General features: G+C 41.0%; 2 protein-coding genes across 9 annotated transcripts in view; one reads left to right on the forward strand and one right to left on the reverse strand.

Annotated features, from left to right (window-relative positions):
* LOC309338961 (uncharacterized protein) overlaps positions 1–18,791 on the forward strand; it is a 19,739-nt gene extending 948 nt beyond the window's left edge. Inside the window, exons 1-15 of one of the 5 annotated variants that reach the window (XM_081856510.1) lie at positions 41–126; positions 4,697–4,838; positions 5,666–5,788; positions 6,260–6,379; positions 6,755–6,874; positions 7,528–7,650; positions 7,930–8,012; positions 8,987–9,112; positions 10,075–10,120; positions 11,388–11,521; positions 13,154–13,282; positions 14,487–14,604; positions 15,300–15,434; positions 16,564–16,689; positions 17,548–18,791. In XM_081856510.1, the coding sequence (XP_081712636.1) occupies positions 5,674–5,788; positions 6,260–6,379; positions 6,755–6,874; positions 7,528–7,650; positions 7,930–8,012; positions 8,987–9,112; positions 10,075–10,120; positions 11,388–11,521; positions 13,154–13,282; positions 14,487–14,604; positions 15,300–15,434; positions 16,564–16,689; positions 17,548–17,669 (1,497 nt within the window). In that variant the 5' untranslated portion in view covers positions 41–126; positions 4,697–4,838; positions 5,666–5,673 and the 3' untranslated portion in view covers positions 17,670–18,791. Of the gene's footprint in view, positions 1–40; positions 289–4,116; positions 4,839–5,665; positions 5,789–6,259; positions 6,380–6,754; positions 6,875–7,527; positions 7,651–7,929; positions 8,013–8,986; positions 9,113–10,074; positions 10,121–11,387; positions 11,522–13,153; positions 13,283–14,486; positions 14,605–15,299; positions 15,435–16,563; positions 16,690–17,547 lie in introns of those variants that run through there. The other 4 variants (XM_081856507.1, XM_081856509.1, XM_081856506.1 and 1 more) reach the window with 4 other exon arrangements.
* A 2,612-nt stretch (positions 18,792–21,403) lies between these two features.
* The window catches only part of MAP7 (microtubule associated protein 7), a 97,763-nt gene continuing 92,148 nt past the window's right edge, over positions 21,404–27,018 (reverse strand). For all 4 annotated transcript variants that reach the window (XM_081855293.1, XM_081855292.1, XM_081855290.1 and 1 more), the window contains exons 16-18: positions 26,307–26,436; positions 23,082–23,314; positions 21,404–22,220 (exon numbers count right to left, since the gene is read on the reverse strand). In XM_081855293.1, the coding sequence (XP_081711419.1) occupies positions 22,210–22,220; positions 23,082–23,314; positions 26,307–26,436 (374 nt within the window). In that variant the 3' untranslated portion in view covers positions 21,404–22,209. The remainder of the gene's footprint in view (positions 22,221–23,081; positions 23,315–26,306; positions 26,437–27,018) is intronic.

Genomic DNA, 27,018 nt, shown 5'->3' on the forward strand with positions numbered 1-27,018 from the left:
ACGTTAGAATAGCACGATGGCATCACTTCCGCTCGGAGAAAGGGCGGAGAGGAAATATGACCTCTTTACCTTGGCGTCCCCGGCTACCCGTATGAAAGATGGCGGTTAAGAAGCGGCCGAGGCGGCGTGAGTGACGCTAGCTCCCCTGGCAGGAAGTCTTCGGCGTCACGTGATCTTTCCTTGCGTTGGAAGGACGCAGGGAGAGGGAAAAGCCTATGCTGCTGAGGCGCATGCGCCTGTCGCGCTTTTTTTTTCCTTGTTAGTTATCGTCTGCGCAACAAATCACGGGTAAAAAAAAGGGTTGATTGCTCGAGTCTTCAGAGTTTTGCTATAGCTGCGGGATTACGCCACAGTTTTGGGGAAAACATAAGGGCAGATAATTTCGGGTTCTCATTTTGTTGCTCATTTAGGAAAATGTTCGTGCATAGGGTTAGCATGGAAATTGTGTAACTGCCTTAAAACCAGCCATTGAGCTGCGTTCCTTGGTCCAAATCCAGGATACTGTACAGCCTCCTACTTTGCACCTCTCTTTTTAGCTTATTGTGCCCTTTCTTGGGAAAAGTATAGAACGGCATTTTTCAGTCTTTTGAGTCCGCTGCTGCAAAAAGAATGAATAGTTCTGTGGCATCTTAAAACAAATTCATGCCACAATTAATTTGTTACCCTGTAAGGTGCCAACCTAGCAGTTCGAAAGCACGTCAAAGTGCAAGTAGATAAATAGGTGCCACTCTGGTGGGAAGGTAAACAGCGTTTCCGTGCGCTGCTCTGGTTCTCCAGAAGCGGCTTAGTCATGCTGGCCACATGACCCGGAAGCTGGATGCCGGCTCCCTCAGCCAATAAAGCGAGATGAGCACCGCAACCCGAGAGTCGGCCACGACTGGACCTAATGGTCAGGGATCCCTTTACCTTTAAGGTGCCACAAGACTCTTCTTATTGTTTTAGAACAGCGTTGTAGCATCAGAACATCCATTTAATGTAGGTTGGACTGAGAGACAGCAACTTGTTCATTGCCATCCAGTGAGCTTCTGTACCTTTGGGGCTAACACTGAGCACATTTCCCAGCCATCATCAGTTCCATCCCCATCAATCCCAACCATCATTACTTAGCATTTCAATTTCATAGAACCCATGTTTTAAAACTGGCTAACTGACCCTATCCATTTCCTGGGGAAATGATCCACTGTCATTAAAACCTAGACTTCTCCATCCATCAAAATGAAAGATGCTCCCAACCTCTCAATTCCTTCCCCACTCAAGGTTATGGTGTTTGCCTAGCTGGCATAGTTTTGCCATATATGAGCACTTAAGTCCACAAAGTGACTTGGGACTTGAGAGTATCCCTGTTTCAACATGAGACACCTTATTAACAGCACAATCTGACCTGGGCATGTACAAACTGTCCAAATCCCTCATTTCACATTGTCATTTGGGCTTCACAGAGAGCCAAAGCACACCTCTTGTAAATACCTTATAAGCAACAATTTACGAAAGAAATAAAGCAGCTTCTGTCATCTATCGCTTGTACATTGTGGGTCTTTACAAAATTGAATAGGTAGGGAAAGAAGCCGTATTGTATACTTTGTGACTCTAAGGACAGAACATATCAATAGGTGGCACTCTTCACTCATGCTGCTATTGTTATATATCACTTAGTAATAGTATAAGTATAAGCAATTTAGGTATAGTATAGTATAGTATAGTATAGTATAGTATAGTATAGTATAGTATAGTATAGTATAGTATAGTATAGTATAGTATAGTATAGTATGTGTTTTTTCTGGGGGGACGCATGGGTCCCCTAAACATTTTTTGAACCTTTGTGCTTTTGTCCATTTACTGTATTTATTTTTCCCATTTTGAACTATAAAATGGTGATTTTCTTGAGTCAAAATGATAGTATTTCTAAACATTGTTTTAGAAAAAAGCACTGAGTATAGTATTATTATTATTATTTACTAATACTAATAGTATAAGTTATAAAACAAATGCATAGAATAAAAATGGAAGTAGAGGGAATATACAGCTGGGATTAGGAATGGGAGACTGACAGCTGGGGCAGGATAGTTGACACTAGGCAGAACCAGGGCTCACAATGTCCCCACTCTTTGTACTGGTTCCATTCCTGTGATCCAGCAGATTAACAAGCAATAATTTATTAGGTCAAGTTATTCAGGGCACAGCTATACCCGTATGTATACTTAGAAGTACCGGTAAGTCCCACTGTGATCCAGCGGACTTACTCCTGAATGTATCAGATGACCATCTTCATTGGCTTATATTTTGCATGTCAAGGTAGTGCTGACCTTAAAGGAATAAAATAAAGTTGGCTATTCTGCTACCACTGTGTTTTCCAGAAAAGTGCTTCAGATCATACATTTCCAGGGGAGAAATAAGTGAAAGCAAGTAAAATAAAGTGATAAATAGAGGCAATCTTTCAGATACTTTGGTCCCAAACAATGAACAGCTTTAAAGGTCATCAGCTCTTTGCATTGGGCTCTGAATTTGAGAGGGTGGATATGATTAAGTGAGAGAATGAGAGGAGGGGGTGGAGATGGAGGGTGCTTTTTATCATTGTTCTATTTCCTGCAAATGTTACCAGCCCTAATTTAAGCTTTTGATGTGTATACAGCCCTGAGCATCTCATTGTCTAAATGCTTGGCAGACTGCCTTTCCCAACCCAAGTTTTCGACGAAGCGCATCCCTGCTTGCTATGCTGGCGATAGGTGTTGCCCATATGCAGAGCAGGACCTTCTCTGCGACAGCACCACAATTGTGGAAATACCTCCCATTGTTGAAATGACTGCCCCCTTCAGTATTGTCAATTTGTTGCCATTTGAAGGGCATTTATGCATTCAAGCCTTTGGAATAAATTGAATATTTGCACCATGTGGTACCGTATTTTTCGCCCTATATGATGCACTTTTCCCCCTGCAAAAATGAAGGGGAAATGTGTGTGCGTCCTATGGGGCAAATGCAGGCTTTCACTGAAGCCTGGAGAGCGAGAGGGGTCGGTGCACACGACCTCTCTCGCTCTCCAGGCTTCGCGCAGCTGTCTGCAAGGCGCAGGAGCCCGGCGCTGGGCTCCCACGGCTTGCAGAGAGTTGCCTGTTCTGGGGGCTGGGGTCGGGGAAAGCTTGGGCTTCCCCCGCCCCAGCCCCACGCCGGGGGGGGGGGATAATTTTTTTCCCTTTGTTTCCCCCCAAAAAACCTAGGTGTGCCTTATGGGACGGCGCATCCTATAGGGCGAAAAATGCGGTATTTATATTTATTTTATGTAGGATTTCATGTACTGATTGTGATAGCTCAGTTGGTAGAGCATGAGACTCTTAATCTCAGGGCTGTGAGTTTGAGTCCAATGTTGGGCAAAAGGTTCCTGCATTGCAGGGGGTTGGGCTAGATGATCCTTGTAGTTCCTTCCAACTCTACAATTCTAATATTCTATGATTGGAGGCAGTGGCCAGGAAGTGAGGATGAAATTTGGCTTACTAGAAGTCAGGACAGACTAAGATAAGAAAAGAGGTGGTAAAGAAACAGCTAAGCTCCTTTAAATGAATTCAAATCTCCAGGGCCTGATGAGCTGCATCCAAGGCTACTAAAGGAGCTTGTGGGTGTAATCTCAAAGCCTCTGTCTATAATCTTTGAGAATTCTTGGAGAACAGGTTAGGTTTAGGTCCCTGCAGACTGGAGGCGGGCAAATGTTTCCTCCCCCCCCCCCCGGTAACTACAAACTGGTCAACTTGATGTAGGTAGTAGGAAAATGATGCTGTGATTACTTAAGACCCATTGTTTCCCCATCATCCTGGAAAAAAGTAGCAAGTGTGGTGCTGCAGGGTTTTGCCCCTAGGAGTTGGCTCCTGTGGTGTCCTTATAAGCAACTTGGATGAAGGAATTGAGGGGATGCTCATCAAATTTGCAGATGACATCAGAGTGGGAGGGATAGCAAACTAAATATTAATGATTGTGGTTGCATTTGTGTATTCTTCTGCGTTTGCCTACGTGAACTATCCAAAGCCATTATGGCCGGCCGGCCAACCAGACAGTACTATTGTTTCTGTCTGGTAGAAACTGGAATTTCTTGTTAGTTTATTATTATTTTTTGTCTTTTCTGATTGGCAGCTCAGTTGTAGAGGTGGAGCCCAGCAGGTGTGCTGCCCTCACCCATGATGTCACTCCACAATATGCAAGCATTCTTTTGTTTGTTATCCCAGAGGCTGGTGCTGCTAGCCTTCCAAAACAGTTGACCTTATTCTTGGCATACAAAACATGATTTCTCTGCTACAGAACAGAGGTGGATTCTGAATGTACTGTTTTCGTTTGACCGCCTAATTTTTCTCCTTCCTAAGATAGAGGAAAGGTGATCACCACCGGCTGCAGCCTAAAGTTTTAAAAGTATTTCTTATGCTTCGCAAGAGAGAACAGCGGTTAGATTTTGCTCAGCCATGCTGCTTGGACACAGAAAGCAGCAGTAGCTTTCCCTCCCAACTTGTCTAGATAATTATTTTTTGAGTTATCTAGATCGCAATCTGCCAGCACAAGGGAACACAGGAGCAACAGTGGCAGTACAAACTCTCAGTCTGCATTTCTGATTTTCTGTTGGATCCAAAAGTTAATCATGGGTCAGCTGTGTACAAAGTGTGTCCAGTTGCTTTGTGACTTGGCTCTCTCAGTAAAAACACTGTCTTCGGGTCTGGTGCAGGATATTCAGGAGTGCTTGGGTCAGATCCATGAGTGCCCCTGTCTGAAACGGAAAAACTTCAAAACAAAGCAGCTATACAAGCCTGCCCTTCAGACCCAGGAAGAGGAGATTGCTCAGGAGTTTCTGCAGCACATTGAAAGAGGTGAGAAGTTTCTGTTATGAAGGTGGGGCAGCCAAAGTTGGAGAGATGTTTACTTGAGCTCGGTTGCTTTGTTTAAGATCATGCAGTTCAGTGATCGTATAAAGTGAATGACACAGAGCTGTTTATGCTTCTGCTCTTCTAAGCAATAAAGGGAGAATGGGGGAACCAGTATTTCACCAGCACCAAATATTCAGACAAAGCAGTGGATCCCAGTTCCAGGCCGATTGATTAAATTACTCTCATTCAGCATTTGAAATCCCAGTTCTACAAAAGGCATCATAGCAAGGGGTAGACCTGTTAGCCTCTTGCATAAAAGCAACAAGAAATATTGTGGCATCTTAAAAGACTAACAAACACATACCGTACTTTTGCTACAAGCACGAGCACTTTCCTAAGTCAACATTGAAATACTCTCTGTAAAAACCTATTAGGTATTAGAGGATTGGCGTTGAATTTATTATTTGAAAACAGAAAGACATCTTCTTCCAACTCTTAAGTGCTCCCATCTTTTGTTTTCATCCTTGATAATCAAGGAAATAGCATGGCTAAGCTGGTTTGCTAAATACAGTAACAGAAATCTAAGTTTGGAATGTCCCAACTACTCTCACAAACTGGCATATATAACAACTTTTTTCTCACATGAGGTTTGGACTGCAAAAATTCAGCTCCATCTAGTATGCTAATTTTAAAGGAGAGAATATTTCTACATGGAAGTTTGTCTCTGTCGTGTTTTATCTGTTGCTTTAAATTCTGTGCATTTGGACTCTTCAGGTATTTAACTTCTTCTGACACAATTCAGACTCTGTTATTATCACATCTTTCTTAAGGTTTTGAAATGTCACCACTTGGCAAGGTTTCCCTAGAGGCTCTGAGGACCTTGGCGTTTTCAGAGAACCCCAGCTTGCAAAAGTCTGCTGCTCTCTATTACTTGAACATAAATCATCAAAACTGTAAGATCCATTCCATACTCTCTTTTTTAAAAAAATGTAGAAACCTGGAGAAGCAAAACAATTTCTCCCAAACGTAGCTGAGTTGTGCCCAAGGCAGTCTTACTGGTTCCCTAGCATGTGTGAATTGGGTCTAGCCCCTTCTAATGCAAGTTCTGTGGATATTTACTTGGAGCCCAGATAATGTGGCACAACTTTTGCAGTTACTAGTCTCCCATTTTATTATTTTATAGAGGTGGGCTGGCTTTTTACTCATATGAGAGGTTGGCAGAAGAGGGGCTAGTAAAAATAAGTAATACAGGTTTAGTTTTCACGTGAGTTTGCACAGACAGCTGAAAGGAGGGCTAGAAGGTATTTTGAAAGGCAAAGTAGGTCATCTAGGTGTTGCTCCAAAAGCATCAAGTGTTTGAAGATGTAAGGGACAAGTGTTCCAGAAGAGCTTTTTGCAATCAGCATTTCATCTCATCCTTGCAGTGAACATCCAGCTGCCTCGAGAGCATCTGGAAATATACTATGCTTTGTTGAAGTCTAATGACTTGGAGGTTCAGCAGATTTCATCATCGTCCCTTGTGAATTTCTTACTGGAAGGAAGTGGTGAGTAAATGCCCAAGATACCATATCCTGAAGTCTCCATCAGCATCAGCTATGATCTTAGGAACTACCACTGTTCAGTTGCCCTGGTATTTTATTTGAAGGGCAGGATATAAATTCCTATACTAAAAAGTGATAATCAGTAGGATGGATGTTTGCCCTGATAAAATGTGGGGTTTTTTTTGGGGGGGGGGAGCATTCATTCAGAGGATGGGTTTTGCTTACTTCTCGTACCAAAGGGGTGAGAAATCATTTATTCCGGTGTAAGATGCACCAGTGATATTGTGCGCTGATTGCAATCCTTTTCTCTCTCCAGTATATAGCTGAATTAAAGGCACTGTAAACATAACATTTACTCCTGCTTTTACTGACAAACAGTAACCAAGGATCATGTCGTCCAAATGGATCTAATTGAGCCAATTCTGGAACTGCTTGAGTCTGAAGATGCCACAGTCCAGTGTAATTCCTGTGCATGCATAATGACACTAGCTGTCACAGGTGAGGAGCGTGTCCAAAGCATAGCGCAATAATCAGGTCCAGGGACAATGTCACACCCACACCTTGTGATTGAGAGGTAATGATGTGCCTTATCGTTATAGAAATTCTGAATCAAGAAGAGCTGAATTCTGCGAGCAGAGTGGATTATTCACATTGGTATGCTATAACTAGACGTGGTCAGTGTAGTGGGGCTGAGCTTGTGGAGGCACACTTCTGACACCAGTTTGACTGCAGCTTACCTGGATGGCTCTGGGTGGTGACACGCTTGGTGCTTCACAGACACACAAGTGGAGCCAATGCAGTCCTCCAGGATTGCCTAAGAACTGCCTAGTCACTGGCCCCATACTGTGCAATAAATATAAAGTTGGCCTTGGAGTCCTGGGTTCAGATATTAATAAATGATGAAGTGTACTTTCTAAAGTCAGGTTTTGCTTCAAGGTGACCCATAGCAATAAGCTTCTTCACAAAAACCTGATGGTAAACTCTTAACATTATTCATTCTGCCACTAGGCACCCAGGACCCCCAACTCATATGCTGCAACTGTTTTCGTGCTGTCCACTCTCTGTTCTTTAAAGTGTGCCTGGAGGAACATGGATACTTCTTCCTCCAAAGAAACCTCATTGATTTCTATTTTGCCCTGTTGTTTTGCCAGATGTCAGCCATGAAGCCATCGCAGCAGGAGGAGGAGTGGTACCCTTACTGGCCCTTTCTAAATCCTATGATCCAAGAGTCCAACAAAATGCAGCTGGAGCAATTTTTAACCTCACGCAATCAGGTATTAGGCTGCAGGAGATTTATTTCAATGGGCCAAGTGCATTGACACAGAAATTTGTGGCAAGGGAAACTTATCGTCAAAGCTATTGTTTTCTTTAAAATGAAATGTTTTACTTCAAGTACAATGCTAAATCATGTCTACTCAGCGGGAAAGCCAATTGATTCCAATTGGGCTTATTCCCAGAAAATGCTATTTTTAGCTCTTATCTATGCAGTGATGATAAGGAGAATGTTCATTTGGTCAAAATAGCTCATTAGCAATACCACTCTTCCCTTGCAGAATGGATTCATCAAATTTTGTTTCGACAAGGTGCTCTTCCAGTCCTCACCATTTTGTTACAGTCTCCCGATTCGGAAGTACAGGTAAACTTGACATTAAAACAGAAGTTTTTGAGCATTCAAAGCTGTGGAAATAGTCAGCTGCTCAACTGAACCTACAGATGCAGGAAAAGATAGACGAGACAGTAGTCTTTTAACATTTTAACTTCCAGAAATTAGTAATTCAATGGTGTTGCACATACTTTTGCTTGGAGGGGGGTACTACATATGTTTGTGCACCTTGGAAATGAACTGCTAAGCTTTTTAGTGAAATGAAAAAACAGGTCATTGCAGCTTGAAGAAAGGTGCTCATTTCATAGTTCAGATTTGTTGTAGGGTTAAAGAAAATAGCCAGGGGGTATTCCAGTTCCTCAGTTCTGTTCTCAACTTTTGTTTGGAAATAGCTATTAATAGGCACTAACCTGTTTGAGATTCAAGAACTGAACAAATACTTCTTTCTCATCTTCAAATAGGCTAGTGCAAGAGAAATGCAAACATGTAAAATACATGACTGGAGTGTAGATTTTTATTCTGTTCTTACTATGACTCCTGAGAATTGTAAACAGCCTCATGATGAGTATTTTATGAATGCAAAGAATGCCATTTGCCTAGCAGAATCTATGCAGTATGCCTAGCAGAAGGGGACAAAATAGTGTGTGAGTGATTTGTTAAGAAAAGGGATCTGGTCATCTCACCGATGCAGTATTGTCCCCCTTTTTTGACTCTTAGACACCCAGACTCTCTACACAGTGTGGACTGTAGCGATCACAGTTGTGTCTCATTGGACAAATATTCTTTTTTTCCTGGGACATTCCCAAAACTCCTGGAGGTGTACTACAGTGCCAATCCAGAAAATGCAGGGAGATGCTGTATGCAAATACTCTCTCAATTTTATCACCCTAGGAACGCCATCATCAGTCATGGTCCCTTTCATTTGCTGTGAGGTCTTGACCACAGTTTAAGAACCCTTGGCCACAAGCTTTCCTTTCTCAAAATCACAACACTTCTCTTTCTTACAGTATTATAGCTGTGCAGCTCTGAGCAACATGGCCACAAACTCGCAGCACCATAAAGCCATGCTCCAAACCGGTGATAGGTTTCTTCTGCAGATGCTCCTTTTCCTTCTGTCTTCATCTGTGGACAAGGTAAAGCTGTGGATTATGCAGGTTTGTTTTACTAACAGCCCCCCTGGTTTATTCAGAAATATTATTTTGATACCAGTGGGGTGTATTTCCAAGTAAGGTATGCTTAGGACTGCAGGGTAAATATCTTGTGTATAGGGAAATGACTGAAAAGATGCTTTCTTCAGCATGGGGGCGCAAGAATACACAAAGGCTGGAGTTAGCTAGATGTGGCATCTTCCATGAATTTCTAAGAGATCAAACTCAGAATCTCCTACAGTCAGAGGGGATTCCATGTTTAAATAATGGTGAGATCTCTTGGTTCAATATTTTCATTCTCACAGTGATGGCCTGGGAATATAGGGATGGGCTTTTTCCTAATCTCTGCCTGGAGAAGATTGTGAGGTAGTGTGGAGAGTAAAATTTCACAATTACAGATCTTCCCAAACAAATGCAAAATTAACTGGATTGTTCACTAAGGCTGCATACACACCATGCATTTAAAGCACGTGACTTCCCTCGGAGTATTCTGAGCACTGTAGTTTACCCCTCACAGAGCTTCCATTTGTAGCACTGTTAAACTACAGCTCCATTATTCTTTTCTTTTTGGGGGGATTGTCATGTGTTTTAAATGTTTTAAATATATGGTGTGTATGCACCTTAAATCAAGAGCAATTTGTTCTTCTGAAAGGCTACACATCCTTGTACTTTTAGGCACCCATAAGTGGCGCTTTTTTGAGTATCTCTCAGATATCTATGGGGCACTCTCACAGTTGGCTTTAAAGGCTTAGTTTTGCCTCATGTCGCCACAGAGGACATGCTTACATTTTAACTTTACCCATCATTGACCCATAATCCTGTCAGAACATTTTGGAGGTTTAGCAAGTATTGCACGAAGCTATTGTGGACCAGTCAGCTTTGCGGCCTTTTCACAGCCAAAAGTTCTTTCTCTGTTGGGTTCTGATTTCTTTGTTTTCTGCAACTAGGTTTCCAACCAGGCTTGTGTCTGTCTCAGGAATTTAGCCGCGAGTGGTAAGTACTACAGTCCTAGCTTGCTAATAAACGAAAAATTGCAGTCACTTAAAACATACAAAAATAGAACCCCCTCCTTCCTGTGTTTTGTACAGTCTAGCCTCTGGAAGGAATGTCCTCAAGTCACTCTTTGTTCTTTTAAGTAAGATGAATACCATGTTTTGGTTTCAGGCACGTGGATGGTGTGACTTTTTTTTTTTTGAAAGTTAATGAACCCTTCAGTTACCAGAGGCTGTGAGAGTGACAGTACTGTTGTTCTAAAATATACCAACAATCACGGATTCAGTTTTTCAGAGAAGGTGACTGCAAACCAATCCAGCATTCAGACTGATGTAAAGATTAGTAAAACTTGATTGACCAATACCTTACAATGCTCAAGGCACATTTCTGCCACAGATGTTTGGGGCGGGAGAAAGATCATGTGGAAGTTTTACACCATCTAGAGAAGGAGAAAAGAGACTGAAGGAGGAGTTGGTGAAAAATATCCCTGGCCACTGACATTTTTGCTCATGTGCTTGTAATGAAAGATGTCTCTCTGTGTTTTAAATCGACAAGCAAGATCATTAATATGGATTATAACTACAAATCCATACACTTCCTTTTACCATTCTTAAACTGTCAATTCTGTGAGGATAAAGTAGACAAGAATAAGGATACACACACACACACACACACACACACACACACACACACACAGCTTTTTCTGGGGGGCCGCAGGGGTATGCATACCCCTAAACATTTTGTGAATCTAAGTTTGGCCTCATTGAGGGGCAGTATTTCAATAGTATTCCTATGAATAGGAAAATGAGAGTACCCCTATACATTCCCCCCCGAAAAAAGCACTGTTTTGTGTGTGTGTGTGTGTGTGTGTGTGAGAGAGAGAGAGAATCACTTGCGCCTAGCAGCTGATTTTGCACAACCACAATCCCAACCAAAGTTACAGAAACACAACTCTTTGTACCCTTTCTATCAATTTCAGTCCCCTGATTCTGAAGAGAATTCTTTCCAGCAGTGCCTTTCTACAAACACCAGTCCAACCCTCTTGTGCAGTTTGGTCTTCATCTTCATTTGACTTTTCATTAAAATCAGAACCTAAAGTTTAACTTCTATACTGTCATAACATAACATTGCCTGATCTGTGAAGTCCAGCTGACTTGATTGAGTCAGTCTAGAGGAGGCCCCTTTCTCTCACAAATCCTTTTTCTCCAAAGCAGCTTCTATTGATCTGCACACATGACCTTGAGCAACCTTCTCATTTTCCAAACAGAGAGTGGTCAGACCAGCATCCTTGCTTTGGGGATCCCGTCCCACCTGCTCCCTCTCCTGGCATCTAACAGGAAAGACACTCAGCACAATTCCATCATTCTTCTCCGGATTTTATCCCAGCACCCAGACAACCAGGTACACATTTCTGTTTTATATTACCCTTTGCCTTGTAAGCTTTAGTCAAATGTGCATGGCCGTAATGCTCCGAGGCAGCTCAACCTTGAAAGATGACAGTGGACGAAAGTTTCATCAAAGGTAACACATTTAAAATGACAGTTTGACGCGGCCAGGTGATCAGTAGACAATAATTCAAAATTCATTCTGAAAAGGCTTCAGCATGCATTTGAAAGTGTGGGATGATGTGCATATCCAGAAATAAGGTTGGAAAGGGAGCGCTGGGAACAAATTCTGATTATAATCATATTGGGTTCTAATTTGTCTTCTTGAGATTCACATTCTGTAGCAAATATCCATTTGTGGTTGTGATGGATGGCATAGCTGCTTTGGCATTGGAGAAAATGTTCTGTGACAGAGGAAACCTGAACAATTAATCCTCAGTAGAGATGTTTATATTGTCTTCTATTGGGTCAGCTTTTCATCTTGGTTTGCCCAGACTACTGGTTTCAATGCCCTCCAGCCTGGGGTTGTTTTTTTTAAAGACCTTTTCAAGGATTCCCATTCTGCTCTGACCTGAATTCCAAGTGAAGTAGAAAAGGAGCTCTCCATGGGAACCCCAGCAGGAAAACAAACTGTGGGACAAAGCTAACATTTCCAACCAAGATGAACTAATGTTTCAGTGGTTACCAACACTACACTGTGTTCCTAGGGAAGAAGAAATCGTTTGTTCTTTGGTGACTTTGGGTTTGGTTGACTTCATAGCACCTTCATTCCTTAACAAACAGAAAAGCCCCACATCTTTGTAATATAAACTTGCCATCTGCATTCGGATGTGGGAGTGATATATGAGTCTCTATATGGTGGGACACAGGCATCAATAAAATGAATGGAGGTTGTAACATGGGAGGTTTGTGGTGGAACAGGAAAGTCAAATCCTGCATGTACCATTGGATGCGCACACACATTTCAAGATCATCTGATGTGGTTTGGAGGTAGTGCAGGCTTGATTTCTCTGCATTGCTGCCGTGAGTTGGGACTGAAACACTAAGAGACAACAATTTGTGGAGTTTTTCATAATTCTCCATCCCAGCTTTGTAGCTCCTAAATTGCCATACACTTGTTGCAGTTCATCCTAAATGTAAAGAGTTTTAAAAACTTAAAGCATATCTCTTTGATTCCTTAGTAATTCATTCACTCTACTCTTTTTGGTGCCTGCTTAAAAAAGAAAAGCATGTTTGTTTCAAAAGTTCCAGTGTATCTGAAGAAGTGTGCATGCACACGAAAGCTCATACCTAGAACTAACTTAGTTGGTCTTTAAGGTGCTACTGGAAGGAATTTTTTGTTTTGTTTCAAAAGGTTTGTCTGGACATGCAGAATATTGGCATGTGTTTTCTGGTTTTAGTTTATTGCTGATTTTTAATTTTTTTAAAAAATGTTGTAAATACTTGTTTTAATTGGGGATGGTTTTTTTACTGATTATTGTTTTTATTCTTTTTTTACCTGCTTTGAGGTTTTATTAACAATTAAGTGATATATATATCTATATATCTCAATCACCCATCTCTAGTCCCATTCACAGTGGTATGGTAGAACCATGTCTCTTCTGCTGCCTTCATTTCAGCTACTCACTGGCTACCTTTCCCTTTGCAGGATGCACTGATGTGTGATGAAGTGCTGCAGGCGGTAGGGAAGCTGCTGCTCACCTGGAAAATGGACCCAGTGATTGTAGGTCACGCTGCCTGCTTTATTAAAAATCTCAGCCTTTCCAGAAGCATACAGGTGAGTGCCAAGTCTCCCTTTCAGGATTACACATTGTTCTGAAGGCTTCACTTCACTAAGTGAGATTAAAATAAGGTTACCAGATTTTTTTCAATGAATCTGGGGACACTTTTCAACTTCAATGGATTTTGTATGGGGACTGATTTGTAAATCTGGGGACTGTCCCCGGGAAACAGGGACATCTGCTAACCTTATAATTAAAATGAAACATCGTCTTTGCTTCATTCAAGGGAGTAAATGACCATGTGTTTCAAAAAGTACACAAGAAAAATCTTACCAACAAATAAAAAGCAAGTTGTGACTTTTACGCCTTCACTGTAGGCTTTTTGGAAATTTGGCTTTGTTGGTATACATGCTTTTTCAACTAGGTTGTTCCTGTTCCTCCTCCTTCTCCTTCATTAAATTTGTATACTGTTCTCCATTTGAAGACCATACGGCAGTTCACAACATAAAAATACAAAATGAGAACACAAAATACATAATAAAACAAAAGCAAAAACCAACCAATAACACCCCTTCCCACAAACACATTTAAAAGGCCATAGAATGCTCAACCAACCAAAGACCTGGCTATAGAGAAACATTTTTGCCTGGCACCTAAGGCTATATAATGAAGGCACCAGATGAGCCTCCCTGGGGAGAGCATTCCACAAACAGGGAGCAACTGCAGAAAAGGCCCATTTTCATGTTGCCATCCTCCAGACCTCTCATGGAGGAGGCACACAAAGAAGGGCCTTAGATGATAATTGCTCAAGAAAGTGGAAACCCACTGTGTATGGATAAATGTTTGCAGGAAATATGCCATATATTCTTGGCTCCTCATACCATCTCCCAGATTGCCTTGTTATCACACACTTGATGGCTTCTTGTGAAATGAAGGCTATTGTAACACATATCATTGCAGACTTACTCTGTATTCATTAATTTCAAGCACATCCGTGTAATTTGAACTCTCCTGGTGGGACAGTCTCAGGGCGTCATGATGCATAACTAGGGCATTTAAGAGAACATGTATTTGCATAGATTAAATCCCCACAGATGCCTTTGTTGCACACATTTCTGGGCTTAACAGCTGAATAGGCACAGCCCTGAAGGCCCAAGGCAAACTATGAGCTTGGCATCTATTATTGCGGCGGGGGGGGGGGGGACACACCATAATTTTCAGAATGAATGTAACAACATCATCTACTTTTGTTATTTGCAGAGAGTCATAGAAAGTCCATGCATTGAAGGACTTTTTCAAGCTGTCCAGAGTGTAGACTTTCTAGAAGAGGAATCTCTTCACTGTGTGATGTCTTCTCTTGTTGACCTGATGAAACATGGTAAGGGGGCATCCAGAGTGCTGAGTGGATGGGCTGATAGCACACACATTTTGTACTCATTGATTTCCGTTGCTGCTGCCAACTTTACAGCACAGTGTTATGCATGTCTGCTCAGAAGGAAGTGCTGTAGCCTTTACCTACGCAAAAGTCAGTGTGCATAGGGTTGCAGCAGCCTTACAATTTTGGGGCACAGAGGGAACCAAAGGGCAGTCATAAAAATCAACGGATTCCCACAGTCAGTTCTACGTTATCCCACTGGTTGCATAGCTAACAGAGCTGCTAATAGGAGTGAAACACAGCAGACAAGTGATTTTAATCCCAACTCAAAGTGTTGTATCGGTAACATAGTGTTGACATTGCTAGTAATTTCTCTAGTGCTTCTAGACCAGCAGAGGCAAACATGGTACCCTCTAGGTGTTTACTAGCTGAATGTATGGAAAGGGAGGTAGCAGGGCAGCAGAGCATCACATTTCCCATTGGTGAAACCCTCCCTAAGGAATCTTCCCACTTATATCTGCTTCTGAACATTTTGACACCCCCCTTTCTATGTATGTATTTCAGTCTTCTGAAATCCATTTTACTGGCCTCTGAAGCTCTGCTAGTCTCTTTTCAGCCTTGGCCCTAGGGCTGTTCATTTGTCTCCTTTTATTTCAACTCTGCTGATTTAGTCTTTTACTCTGCTCTTCTACCACCAGAGGGAGCCACAGTGCGCATGCTGGAATTGGCGGATGACTCAGTGGTATGCAGTCTGGCGACACTGGCTGGCCAAGTGGAACAAGCAGAGCTTTCGTTCCACGCTGCCCTTGTGATCAAACACCTCCTACAGCACAGTACGTATCAATGTAAAAGATCTGATGTTTGCATTTCCAGCATGCCTGATATCACTCAAGTGACAACAACAGAAGTCCCATGGGCCCAAACAGGTTGAATAGCAGGGGAGAACACTGTACCAGTCAGCTTTGACAAAACTTTTATTTATTTTCTAATCCTGCTAATTCTAGGATAGTTTTCAGAGAGTTACCTGGGCTACAATAGGACTCCCTAAGATTTTTTTTTCTTTCTGGACTAAGTGGCAGCTGCATCTATCAGTTGTCCCACACCAGCAGACTCCTTTGGGTATAAAGAATACATGTTGAGTTCATGGCAGGAGCTTCTGTCTTGCTTGTGTAAATCCTTTTCTCAGTATTACATTTCCCTATTGAAGATAGCAACACTGCACAAAGCCGCTAAAATATTTGTGCATCACTGTGCGTCATATGAAGTGACGCTTGATTTGAATAACCAATGATAACATAAACATAATGTTTCTGTTGAATGCACCATATAACATTTTAAAATAACAGATGTTATAAGTGTTAGATTCAGAATAATCACAGTGAGTGTATATTATTATTATTACAGCGGCCAAAATCAGCAAGAAATCTTATTATTCTGAGTTACAAACTTCAACTTTATGAACCAAACCTGAAGTTTAAGGCTGAAGTTTAATACCATACCAAACCTGAAGTTTAAGGCTGAAGTTTAATACCAAACCTGAAGTTTAATATCATACTGGCATTCATGATTGGTATATATGAATTCTGAATATTATTAATTAGCATTATAAAATCTTTATTTATTAAGGTCTCAAGGCAAATCACATAGTAAACAAATATAAAAAACACAATAAAAATGATCGCACTAAACATCGGCCCAAGCATACATTTCCCACCATAAAATTATCATAAGCATTCCCAAACTATGAATACCAATTTATAATTTGTCATTCACCCAACAACTTAGTAACAAGAAAACCAAATAGTGCATCAGCGATGTAATGGGGTATCAACATTTTACAGTGCATGTTTACTCAGAAGAAATCCCACTTTGTTCAGTGACTTACTCCCAGGTTAAGTGTGTAAAATGTTGCCTCGTGCATTCAGTTTTGTAATTATTCCTGTCTCCAAATTAATTGCACAGAAGAGGTGGTGTCTTTGTTGAAATCTCATATGAGCAAGGTACAGCAATACCTCATCAAGTATCTTATTCACCAAGAGAATCGCTTTCAGCATCTGGGCATATCCACTCTCTGCATATTACAGAAAGGTATGGACTGCTGTATCACTCGCCACATAGCATCCCATGGGGTTCCTATGCTATGGCATAACAGCTAAGCTCATTAGTACTTACCAGAAGCACCGCAGCTATAATGCGCAGCTGAGTCCTGCCTGTTTCTGGTTATGAAAACCAAAGTCCTCCTTTAAAAAAGGTTTGGTGGAAAGTTAATTGACTCTCATTTCACTGAGAATGCAATCAGAACTTTATACAGGCTCATTTGCCGTATTCATTACAAGGCTTCCTACTGGAAGTGAATCTGTTCTCATAATCGCATATATGAATCCTGGAAACAGCTATTTACGGTTCTCATAAAAAAGTGGGGAGTAGTCTTCTTTTTTGGCATTTTTAAAAAATCACAGTGGAAAAGTAGTTATGCATGCACCTTCCAGCACCAAACAAACCTGACTTACTTTTTTAAAAAATGTATCGGTTAACATGGAATGCAAAATAACTTCCATGCATAAATGTTTGATAAATGGCTTAGATTATCATCACACTCTGTGTCTGAAAGTGGGGAAATACCCCTAGCAAAGAAAGCAGGAAGCAAGATTCTCAGGAGACATTGTTGAACAAGTAAATGATCAAAGGATGTATCTAACTTACTCTTGGAAAGTATTAAAACAACAAGGAATATATTAGGTGTGAGTAATAGATAACTCCTGTTCTCAAAGTTGGTCAATTTGGCTTTGATATGAATGTCAGATTTTTGTAGATCCAAGCTGAATGCAAGACAGGAGAACGAAACCTCTCTCCAATGTTTTGTATAGTTGTGGACCAGGGCAAGATGTACACATATGATGAGTTGTGCAGGTCTAGAAGTTGAGTTGTTGCTTCCCTATTTTTTAGATGCAGAGTTTTCATCAGCATTCAACCAGAGCCAACTGAAGAAGCACCTTGACCAAGTCCGTCAACAAACTGCAGAAACACAGGAGCTTCTCAGTATTGCTGTCAGACATATGGACACCTGAAGAATTGTTCCACCCTATGCGTTTTGCTCTAGGTGGTGTCGCTCTGGGTGGCTAGCTTGTTGCCTCTGTATAGGGAGCTGACTCATAATGTGGGTGTCTCAGTTTCACGCTATGGCTGTGGGCAAATCCACAGCAAGCACATGCACAATAGGACTTTTAACTTCCATATGGGTGGAAATTAGGGACCAGTTTACACAGTAATGTATTACTGCTCCATTATTCAGCGCTTGATGACTCACAGTAGGATGTGTGGGCGATTCTGCAGATTCTACTAAAAAGCACTGTGCTTGAAGTTTTATAAAAGGTCTGTTAGTGCTATTTGATCCATGATGGCTGATTCATACAATGCATCTCATTATTTGATACATGGATGTGCATGCATAGGCCAGGCCTGAGGATACTTTCACTATCCTTAGATGTACAGACTGTAGCATTGCATTGTCCTTGTTGAGGCATTCATGAACTGTGAGACCCTATACTGGTAGACTAATCAATCTTGCTCTAGGTTCAGCTCTGGCAACATGCAATCCATTTCACGAGGCAAATATCTTCATGCTGCCTAGGCATTTCTGATGGCCTGAAACTCATCTGCAAGTTGATGGCAGTCTCCCATTTCAGAATACCTGAACCCTAATTTCACCCCTTCCAGATAACCAGTTGTAAATAATAAAATCTTAGCTTTTCAAGTGAAATTTTATAATCTTTTATTAAAATCTACATTTTGAGAAAGAAATGTGTGTGAAAAGTATGTATCATGCTAGCTGGTACTATTATATAATGCTCCCAAGTCAGCCTGTGTTTATACATGAATGACCAATCAGTACTTTCATTGCCTAAGGATATGTTGTGGGGGAACACTTTACAGCTTTTGAGACCTCAGTTTTCAGCATGAGGATTTTAGCACATTATCCAAAGCATGAATTTGTTGGCACATTTCAGAAAACTGATTAGCTTTCTCCAGGATTTAATTAAAATAGTATTCCTTCAGCTTAAAACACACACGCGCGCGCACACACACACACACAAACCTGGATGATTTTAACCCAAGAGCAACAAATTCTAGAAAAGCAATAGATACCCCATGTCATCCAAATTCACTGCATCCCTATACACACACACACCCACACCAAAAATACCTGGCAGGAAACATCTAGACAATCCTGGATCACTAGTTTTTATAACTGCCTCACTAGCAAATGAGTAGGACTTCACCGGCATTCACTTTGATATGTCCTAAAGTGAGAAACACAAGTATCATCCATTTATTTCTGTTTGCAATTCTCTTTCTGCTGTCTATCAAAACTCTTTCCCTAATTCAAACACTTCAGAAAGTTGTTATGCAGGGTCCCTGACACTGATCCCTCATTTAATACACATCATTTTGGAATAGACCATACCTATGGATGTCAGAACAAATTTGCAATAATTTGGAAAAACGTTTGAGCAGTAAATTTGAAACCATGTTGTAATATTTTCCTCTAAAAAGTTCCCATGAGTTCTACTTTTAATAGAAAATGGATGTTAAGTTGAATTATGGCAAGGGCATTTATGATACCATGTTATGAATGACGGCACTCTTGATTAAGGGCAGGTAGATTTTACATTGCCCAAATAACAAATCATACAGAGACCACTATTGTGCTTTAGGAGGAGTCATGTCAAAAGAAATAAACTCTTTCCCTCAGTTCCTATCTTCTTATAATATTCATTGCGGTAACATTTGAGAATAATTGGGTTGGATCCTCCTAGGGAAGAAGTCCTTCTTATTGGAGGAAAAGAACCCTTGGATTTAAGTCAATGTCATCTTGGATTAACTGCTTTTGAATGTGCTTAGGAACACAATAAGAGGCTTGCTGGATCACAGCAAAGGCCCATCTTGTCCTGCATCCTGTTCTCAAATTGACTAACCATTTGCAGAACCTTAGAACAACCATATAAGCAGGACTTCAGTACAACAACACTCCCCTGACTTGTGATTCCCAGCAACTGGTATTCAGAGGCATACATATGCTGAAGGTAGGATTCAGCCACACCAATGGCTAGTAGCCATTTTTAGCCTTGTCCCCCATTCATTTGTCTAACCCTCTTTTAAAACCTTCAAAGCTGGTGGCCATTGTGACATCGCTCGACTACTGTTGCTTTTATGTTATTTCATGTGACTAGTAGCTCAACTATATGGCTACAATTCAACACATGAGCACACTGATTTTCTCTATGTATTTAAAAAGTGCAAATGCCCCGATACATCCGTAGCTTCTTAACTTGCACGTACAAAGGCTTCCACAGCCAACACAGAGCTCTCCTGCCTATAAGGGCTTCCCCTGTTATCTATCAGAGAGGAGAGATGTGTTCAGAAACGGAAAGCACATTGAAATCCTGCCCTTCTATTGACATGAATGGGAAAGCCTGTCTGTTCAGGAGTTCCACTGTGCACACAGGAGTCAGGATGACACTGGTGGCTATTTTCTCTCAGCCTTCTGCTGAAAAATAAAAAGGGTTTAAAAACTAAGTACTGCCCTCTATACAGGAAACAGGAACACAGCAGTTTTGTATTAACCTAAAGTGCATCATCTGAAACCCATCTCCAACTCGAACACAAAAGAGCTAAGATGAAATTTCCTCTATTCAGCTCCCCAAATAGACACATTATATTTGTTCAACAGCAACCAGTGCACCAACAAGTAAATATTAAAAATGCACATGTTTTATATGAAGTTTACTTGATACGTATATCCTATATAGAAGCAAAAACTACATATTTGGGGCATTTAAAAAAATAATAATAGCTATGTACAGGGAGCACAGAGAACAACATAAAAATATTTTGTTTTTGCCATACCACAATTACTAAAAAGTCCAGACTGGCTTTTGTTCCTCTCCTCCAATTCACTCTAGCCCACAAAGCAGCATCGTCTCACATAATTCCCAACACAGTTGGCATAATTTTCTTTGACACAGCATGTACCCAATCAATTACATGAATTCAAGTGTGTTGCAAATTACTTCTCTTTATGACAGGGGGAAATGTCAGGAGCAGCACATAGAATCACAGGAAGAAGAAGAAGAGTTTGGATTTGATATCCCGCCTTTCACTCCCTTTAAGGAGTCTCAAAGCGGCTAACATTCTCCTTTCCCTTCCTCCCCCACAACAAACACTCTGTGAGGTGAGTGGGGCTGAGAGACTTCAGAGAAGTGTGACTGGCCCAAGGTCACCCAGCAGCTGCATGTGGAGGAGCGGAGACGCAAACCCGGTTCCCCAGATTACGAGACTACCGCTCTTAACCACTACACCATACTGGCTCTCCACAGGATATGAGAGCTTCCTGTTGAACATACAACTTTCACCTGAGTAGCCTGCAGCACTTGTACGCTGAAACAATCCTAACCAGGGTTGCTCAGTCTAAGTCAATCAGGCTACAGGCAGCCCAAGTCCTGCTGTCCCTGCCAGAACCTTAACAGAAAGGACTGGAGCCTTCCAAATTATTTTCTATTGCAGTACTTGTTGACCACACACAGAGATCTGCATTTCCAAAACACCATGAGAAAAAGATCTGGTCCGGGTGTGTAGAAGTCTCTTGCATCAATCACATCATCAGCTAGAGAGAGCTCTCCACTCCCCCCATTACTATCCAAGTATGGGGCTGAATGACCCACATCATGCCAGAAGATTTTGCTTTTATCCCCTGAATTCCCTTACAGAAGGGAAACTAGGAAAAATCAAGTTTACAATGTAGTTTTTAAGCACATTTTCTATGATTTATTTTGTACAGAACAAAATTAATAAATACATTATCTAGGATAACAACAGGTTTTCCATTTCATCCATGAAAAAATAATGCTTTCAATTTTTCACATTTTAAAACCTGCTATGTTATTTTATTTTTTAGAAGAAAATGCAAGAAGACAGTAGTGATGCCTAAATATACAGAATGTCCATGTAGGAGTTACATTTACAAGAACCTGATACAGAAGCCTCTATGTTGCCCCCATAATTAAGAGTTCTCTGCAATAATATTTAAACCAAAAGGCTTAAATAAAAAAACACCCCAGTAGCCCTACTTGTAGAGCAGTGAGGCATTTACTTTTCAAGTATTCAATCCGTAAAATGTAAAAGATATTTTGCTGATTTTAAATACCTTTTAAAACCAAATACCCATCTTCAAAAACAACAGAAAACAAGTCCATTACCCCAATCAGCCCGTTATTGTTAGAATCCAGTGAAGCTTTTGTCTTCAAGAATGCAGAAAATATCTGTTATGCTAACCAAAGGAACTTGCTGGATATAAGCAATTTATGCACATGAAACATGATTTTTCCTAGTGGTGAGATCTATTTGATAGAAAGGTAATCCAAGTCTATTCCCAATAAATTCTTCTGCTGGTTTTACTATGGCCTTAAAAAACCCCCCAAAAAAAACAGTGTCCAAGAAATCTTTAGAAAACTCGAGAGTGCAAAAACTACCACACTCCTTCATAGCATGGAAGGAACTCCACTGGCTGCAGAGACTTTTATGCCACCTTTGGTAATTTGTAAGCAGAGATCAGACAACTTCTAGAAGAAAAGCCAATAAAGAGCAAATTAGCAGAGAAGGAAAGTTCTTTATAGGGAACAAACAGCAAAAAAGAGTACTTTTATTATAATAAAAACACCCTGGCTACTTCTGTGGGTAGAAGGAGAGAGAAGAGGTGATTTTCACCGATTCTCCCTTCCACCCACCCTGTGCCACCTGCAAATATGTTTGATAGAGTTAAGGGACTTTCTGGAACAGTGTAGGAGATATGAGGGTGGGAGGCTGAAGGGAGAAATCAGTGGATCGTTAGCAGAGCCTTCATTGGGTCAGAGTTCCTTGAATCAATGGAGGGAGTCCTCCCATTCATGGAAGAGTCACAGACAGAAAATGTTAATCAAGGACTTAGTTGCTTCGTATGGTGATCAGATGCAAAAGAAAATAGAATTGCTGAGTAGCAGAGGATGATCTTACAGATGCATCTTGTCCTGAATGGGTAAAAAGAGCTGCACTGGTTGACGTTTCTATTCCTGTACCTCTGCTAAAGTTATAAGAACCCTGCCCTTTGCATCTTGTCATCTTGCCTCATCAAAACAGCCGGTTTCTTAAAGAACACACATTTGGGTGGAGAAACGATGAGGTATATGCTCTTTCTCTTTGCGGTGAATAATTCATTCCAATCTTAGATTGGCCCAGTGAATCGAACCAGCAGGTTCCTAGTTATTTCTATCTTTCCAACTGGGCTGCAACATGACAAACGTTTTTAAAGCAGAGGTTATACAATTTGTTCCATGTCCTGAACTTGCACTTAATAAAAAATTGAATCCAGACACTTGCTAGAAACATCTCGGATGCCACACTTCATGCCCATTAGAAAATCAACAAGAGATTTAAAGCAAACCTACCTGCTGTTTGATGTGTTTGAACGTTATCTACCTGAGGCAATGGCCCAAGGGTCCCCTTCTCTTCAAAGGCCAAAATGGGAGTCAAAGAAATGTCAGGGCTATTTTTATCATCATTGTTCATAGCATCCAGCCTGGATGGTTTCGTTCCCATGGGCAAGCTGATGACCTCCTCAAAATTATCATTCTGCATAGACACTCCGTTTTCATTTGGATATTTTCCTGGGTTGAGATTACTGAAACATAATGAAAATATCTTATGGATTATAAAACATTTTAAGATTATTTTTCTTCTACATTTGTATGCTACACTACTGTATACAGTGTGCAAAGTTCAGTACTTGCATCGTTTTTGTTGTAGTAAAGAATTAATTTCCACCACTGACAATAATTAGGTCACAAAAGATTAAGTGCTTTTCAGCTGTGCTGATTTCCATTAAAGAGCTAAGCCAAATGCTTTCCTTTGAATGTCTCTTTCTCCTCTAAGAAAAAGCAGTGGTGCTACACATTGGCCAGGGCCTTTCCCACAAGTTGAAGATCAATGTCCTATTTTTGATAGAATCCTCCCACTATCTAGCATTCTAACATCCTGATTCTTATAACTTTTTTAATGTATAAGCTCACATTGCTTTTATCCATACAAGAATAATCATGACAGGAGAAATAGTATTATACAGTGGTACCTTGGTTTAAGAACAGCCCTGTTTACGAACTATTTGGTATACAAACTCTGCAAAACCTGAAGTAATGTTCCGGTTAGTGAACTTTACCTCGGTCTAAGAATGGAAGCCGAATGGTGGAAGGGCACCGGCGGCAGGAGGCCTCATAAGGTAAAGTGCACCTCAGTTTAAGAACGGCTTTGGTTTAAGAACGGACTTCCGGAATGGATTAAGTTAGTAAACCGAGGTACCACTGTATAAAGAAGTCAGTACTAACTCTGTGTAACTGACTGCATATTATGCAGTTTCATTTCCAGAGTCAAACAATCGCATCACATCTATGTAATAATAATAATTATAGTAGTAGTAATAGCAGTAATAGTAATTTATTATTTATACCCTGCCGATCTGGCTGGGTTTCCCCAGCCACTACAGTAACATTATTCCATTAAATAGAATATGAAACAATTGCTACACTGTTGAAACATTGATTTCACTGGAATCAACACAAGCTGCACAGCAGTGACAAGAATATAATAGCTTGGATGGTTAGAGGGTGGTGCTGATAATGCCAAGGTTACAGGTTCGATTCCCGTATGGGACAGCTGCATATTCCTGAATTGCAGGGGGTTGGACTAGATGATCCTCAGGGACCCTTCCAACTCTACAATTCTATGAAAACAACTGAAAACAACTGTTCAAAACTCTCTTAGATGAATTTACAGTGCTGTCTTTGTTTTTCATGCACTGGCAATATGCAGCATTTGCCGGACACTAGACTAGCTTCTGTTAATGTAAACTCACAGCTCAGTGGAAGAGCACATGGTTTGCAAAAATAGGAGGTTGACACTTCAGTCTTTAATCATTCTGGTTAAAAAGATCTCAGGCAGCCATGCTGGGAAAGTCCTCTGCTAGAGGCCCTAGAGAATCATTAGCCATGGGAATAGACAAAAATGGTTTAGATGCATCAAATGGTCTGATTCAGTATATAGCTCCATCTGTTGGATTACACCAACTTTAAAAGAAGATTAAACAAATTCATGGAGGATAAGGTTATCAATGGCTAATAGTCACAATGGCTATGTCCTACTTTCATTGTTAGAAGCATTAATCTTCTGAATACCAGTTTCTGGGAAGTACTTCTGGAAGAGTACTTTTGTGCTCATGCCCAGCTCACATGCTTTCCCAGGCATCTGGATGGCCACTGTGAGAACAGGATGCTAGACTAGATAGGTCACTGGAGGGGCAGGCTCTTCTTAACATTTATGTACACAGAATTTTGTCAGGCACCAATGGTGCAAAATGAGTTACAATGCAAATACGGTTGGTCATGTCAAAATAGTGGCCAATAACAAATTTTCAGCACTTCTAACCCATGAGCGTCAAGAAGGTGTCCTCTGATTTAACAATTCAATATTATTTATGCAAAGTGGATGCATCAGGTATTCTTGTTTTAGTCTCCTAGCAGCCTCCCTGCCTTTCTGCCAATATATACCTCTCTAGAGTTTACACAATTTGCAGATATAACATTCAATCTAAAGAGACAGATAACCGATATACACAATTGTCAGGGAAGGCCTGACAACAATGATAAATATTGACAGCCAGGTGGTACTTGCTAATTAATTTGAAGCAGAATTAAACATTGGTGGGTGCAGTTTTCCCTTTAAATACTGAACGTATTTCACTTTTAATGAGCTTTGTATAGTGTTAAGGGTTGGAGTAGCTGTTTTTATTTTGCCTTAAGGCACCTTTCCTGCTCTGGCACAATAACCAGTGCTGTTCAGGTTGGCCATCCTTGTTGCTTTGTTGTTCATGGATATGCAGATGACGATTTGGTCATCATAAGGAACGGCAGTTAGTTTAAAATGAAAAGTGGAAGCTTCTGACCACCTCTTCGTGAGCATGAAAGATGAGGAGAGGAGAAGAGACATGCCTAAGCACAAGGTTCTCGATGGCTTATTCTGAAGAGTGGGAAACAAGCTTCCTCCAAGCTTTTGTGTGAAAAGTGTGACTCTGCGAGAAGCTAGATAGCTGTGCCGCTGCTAACTGTGCCCCCCGCCCAGGAAGTGCAAAGAAATCTTTGTATACACAAAGGATAGTCTTGCTCTGATTCTAGTTCTAAAAAAGCTTTTAAAAAAACTCAGAGACATGCTGACTGACACTCATGTAAGAGAGCTAGCATTCTTTTCTGTACAATGAAAAGCAGAAATCTAGCAATGTATTTTCTACAGCAACTTCTTTTTCAATAATGGTGTAGTGCAGATAGGAGGAGAAAATGTCTCATTAAAATTTAAAGGGTATGCTCTTAGCTACCAAGCAGCAAGCTGTGCTTTTAAGTGGTTTGATAAGAACGACAATATTTAATGTAGGAACATTTGACAGACACTGAATACAGTAGTACTCAGTGTATTTGATTGCTGGGGGGTATTTGGTTGTGTTGAGCAGGCGATGAAAACTTTCTGATGGAGACACCCAAAAAGGGAAAATAATCTGATTTAATACGCTTTCATCTCAGTAAGAAGAAACATCAGGTATTGCTAGAGACATCTCAGTTCAGGTCTCTCACCTGTCAAGGTTGACTGTGGGCTGATGAGAAATTAGCACGTGGGTATGGGTGAGCAATTCCCCGTTCCGTGGAGATTCTGGCACACACTGAACCTGAGAACCCATCGCAGGGCTTAATGGAGTGCTCACAGCTAGAGAAAGGGGGGAAAGTTTTCCACATCACTTTTGACAGAAAAGGGTGCATTTACTTCAATCCATGTACGTGCTCAGAACAGATAAGGCAGCGGGTAACAGGAGAGGAACAATTATGAGGAGGGATGAAAACTCCTCCAGAAACAACTCATAAAGTTCCTCCTACTGATGTGGATGACAAGCCACAAAATGACTATGACTATCTATGACAGAATAAACATGAACACGAGGAAGCCAATGTGCCAAACATGCACACAGAAAAATTAGATCTGAATAACCTGTTTGAGATACAAGCCGCTCATCTGGATCATCCTTAGTTGTACCAACAGACTTACTTTTTTTCCTGTCTTAATTTCATAGCACATCCTACTCAAACCCAGTGCCTTCCAGATGTTTTCGACTCCAGGCTCCCATCACCCCTGACCATTGGCTGGTTGGGGCTGATGGGAGTTGGGAGACCAAAACATCTGGAGAGTTCCTGGTTGGGAAAGGTTGTCTTAGCACATCATATGCTCCGGGCTTAAAGCAAAGACAGAAATAGAGGGTTCTGCATCCAATTAAGCTCTGCAAACAACTTGGTT

This window comes from Podarcis erhardii, assembly GCF_964252035.2.
Source record: "Podarcis erhardii genome assembly, chromosome: 3".
NCBI classification, from domain to species: Eukaryota; Metazoa; Chordata; class Lepidosauria; order Squamata; family Lacertidae; genus Podarcis; species Podarcis erhardii.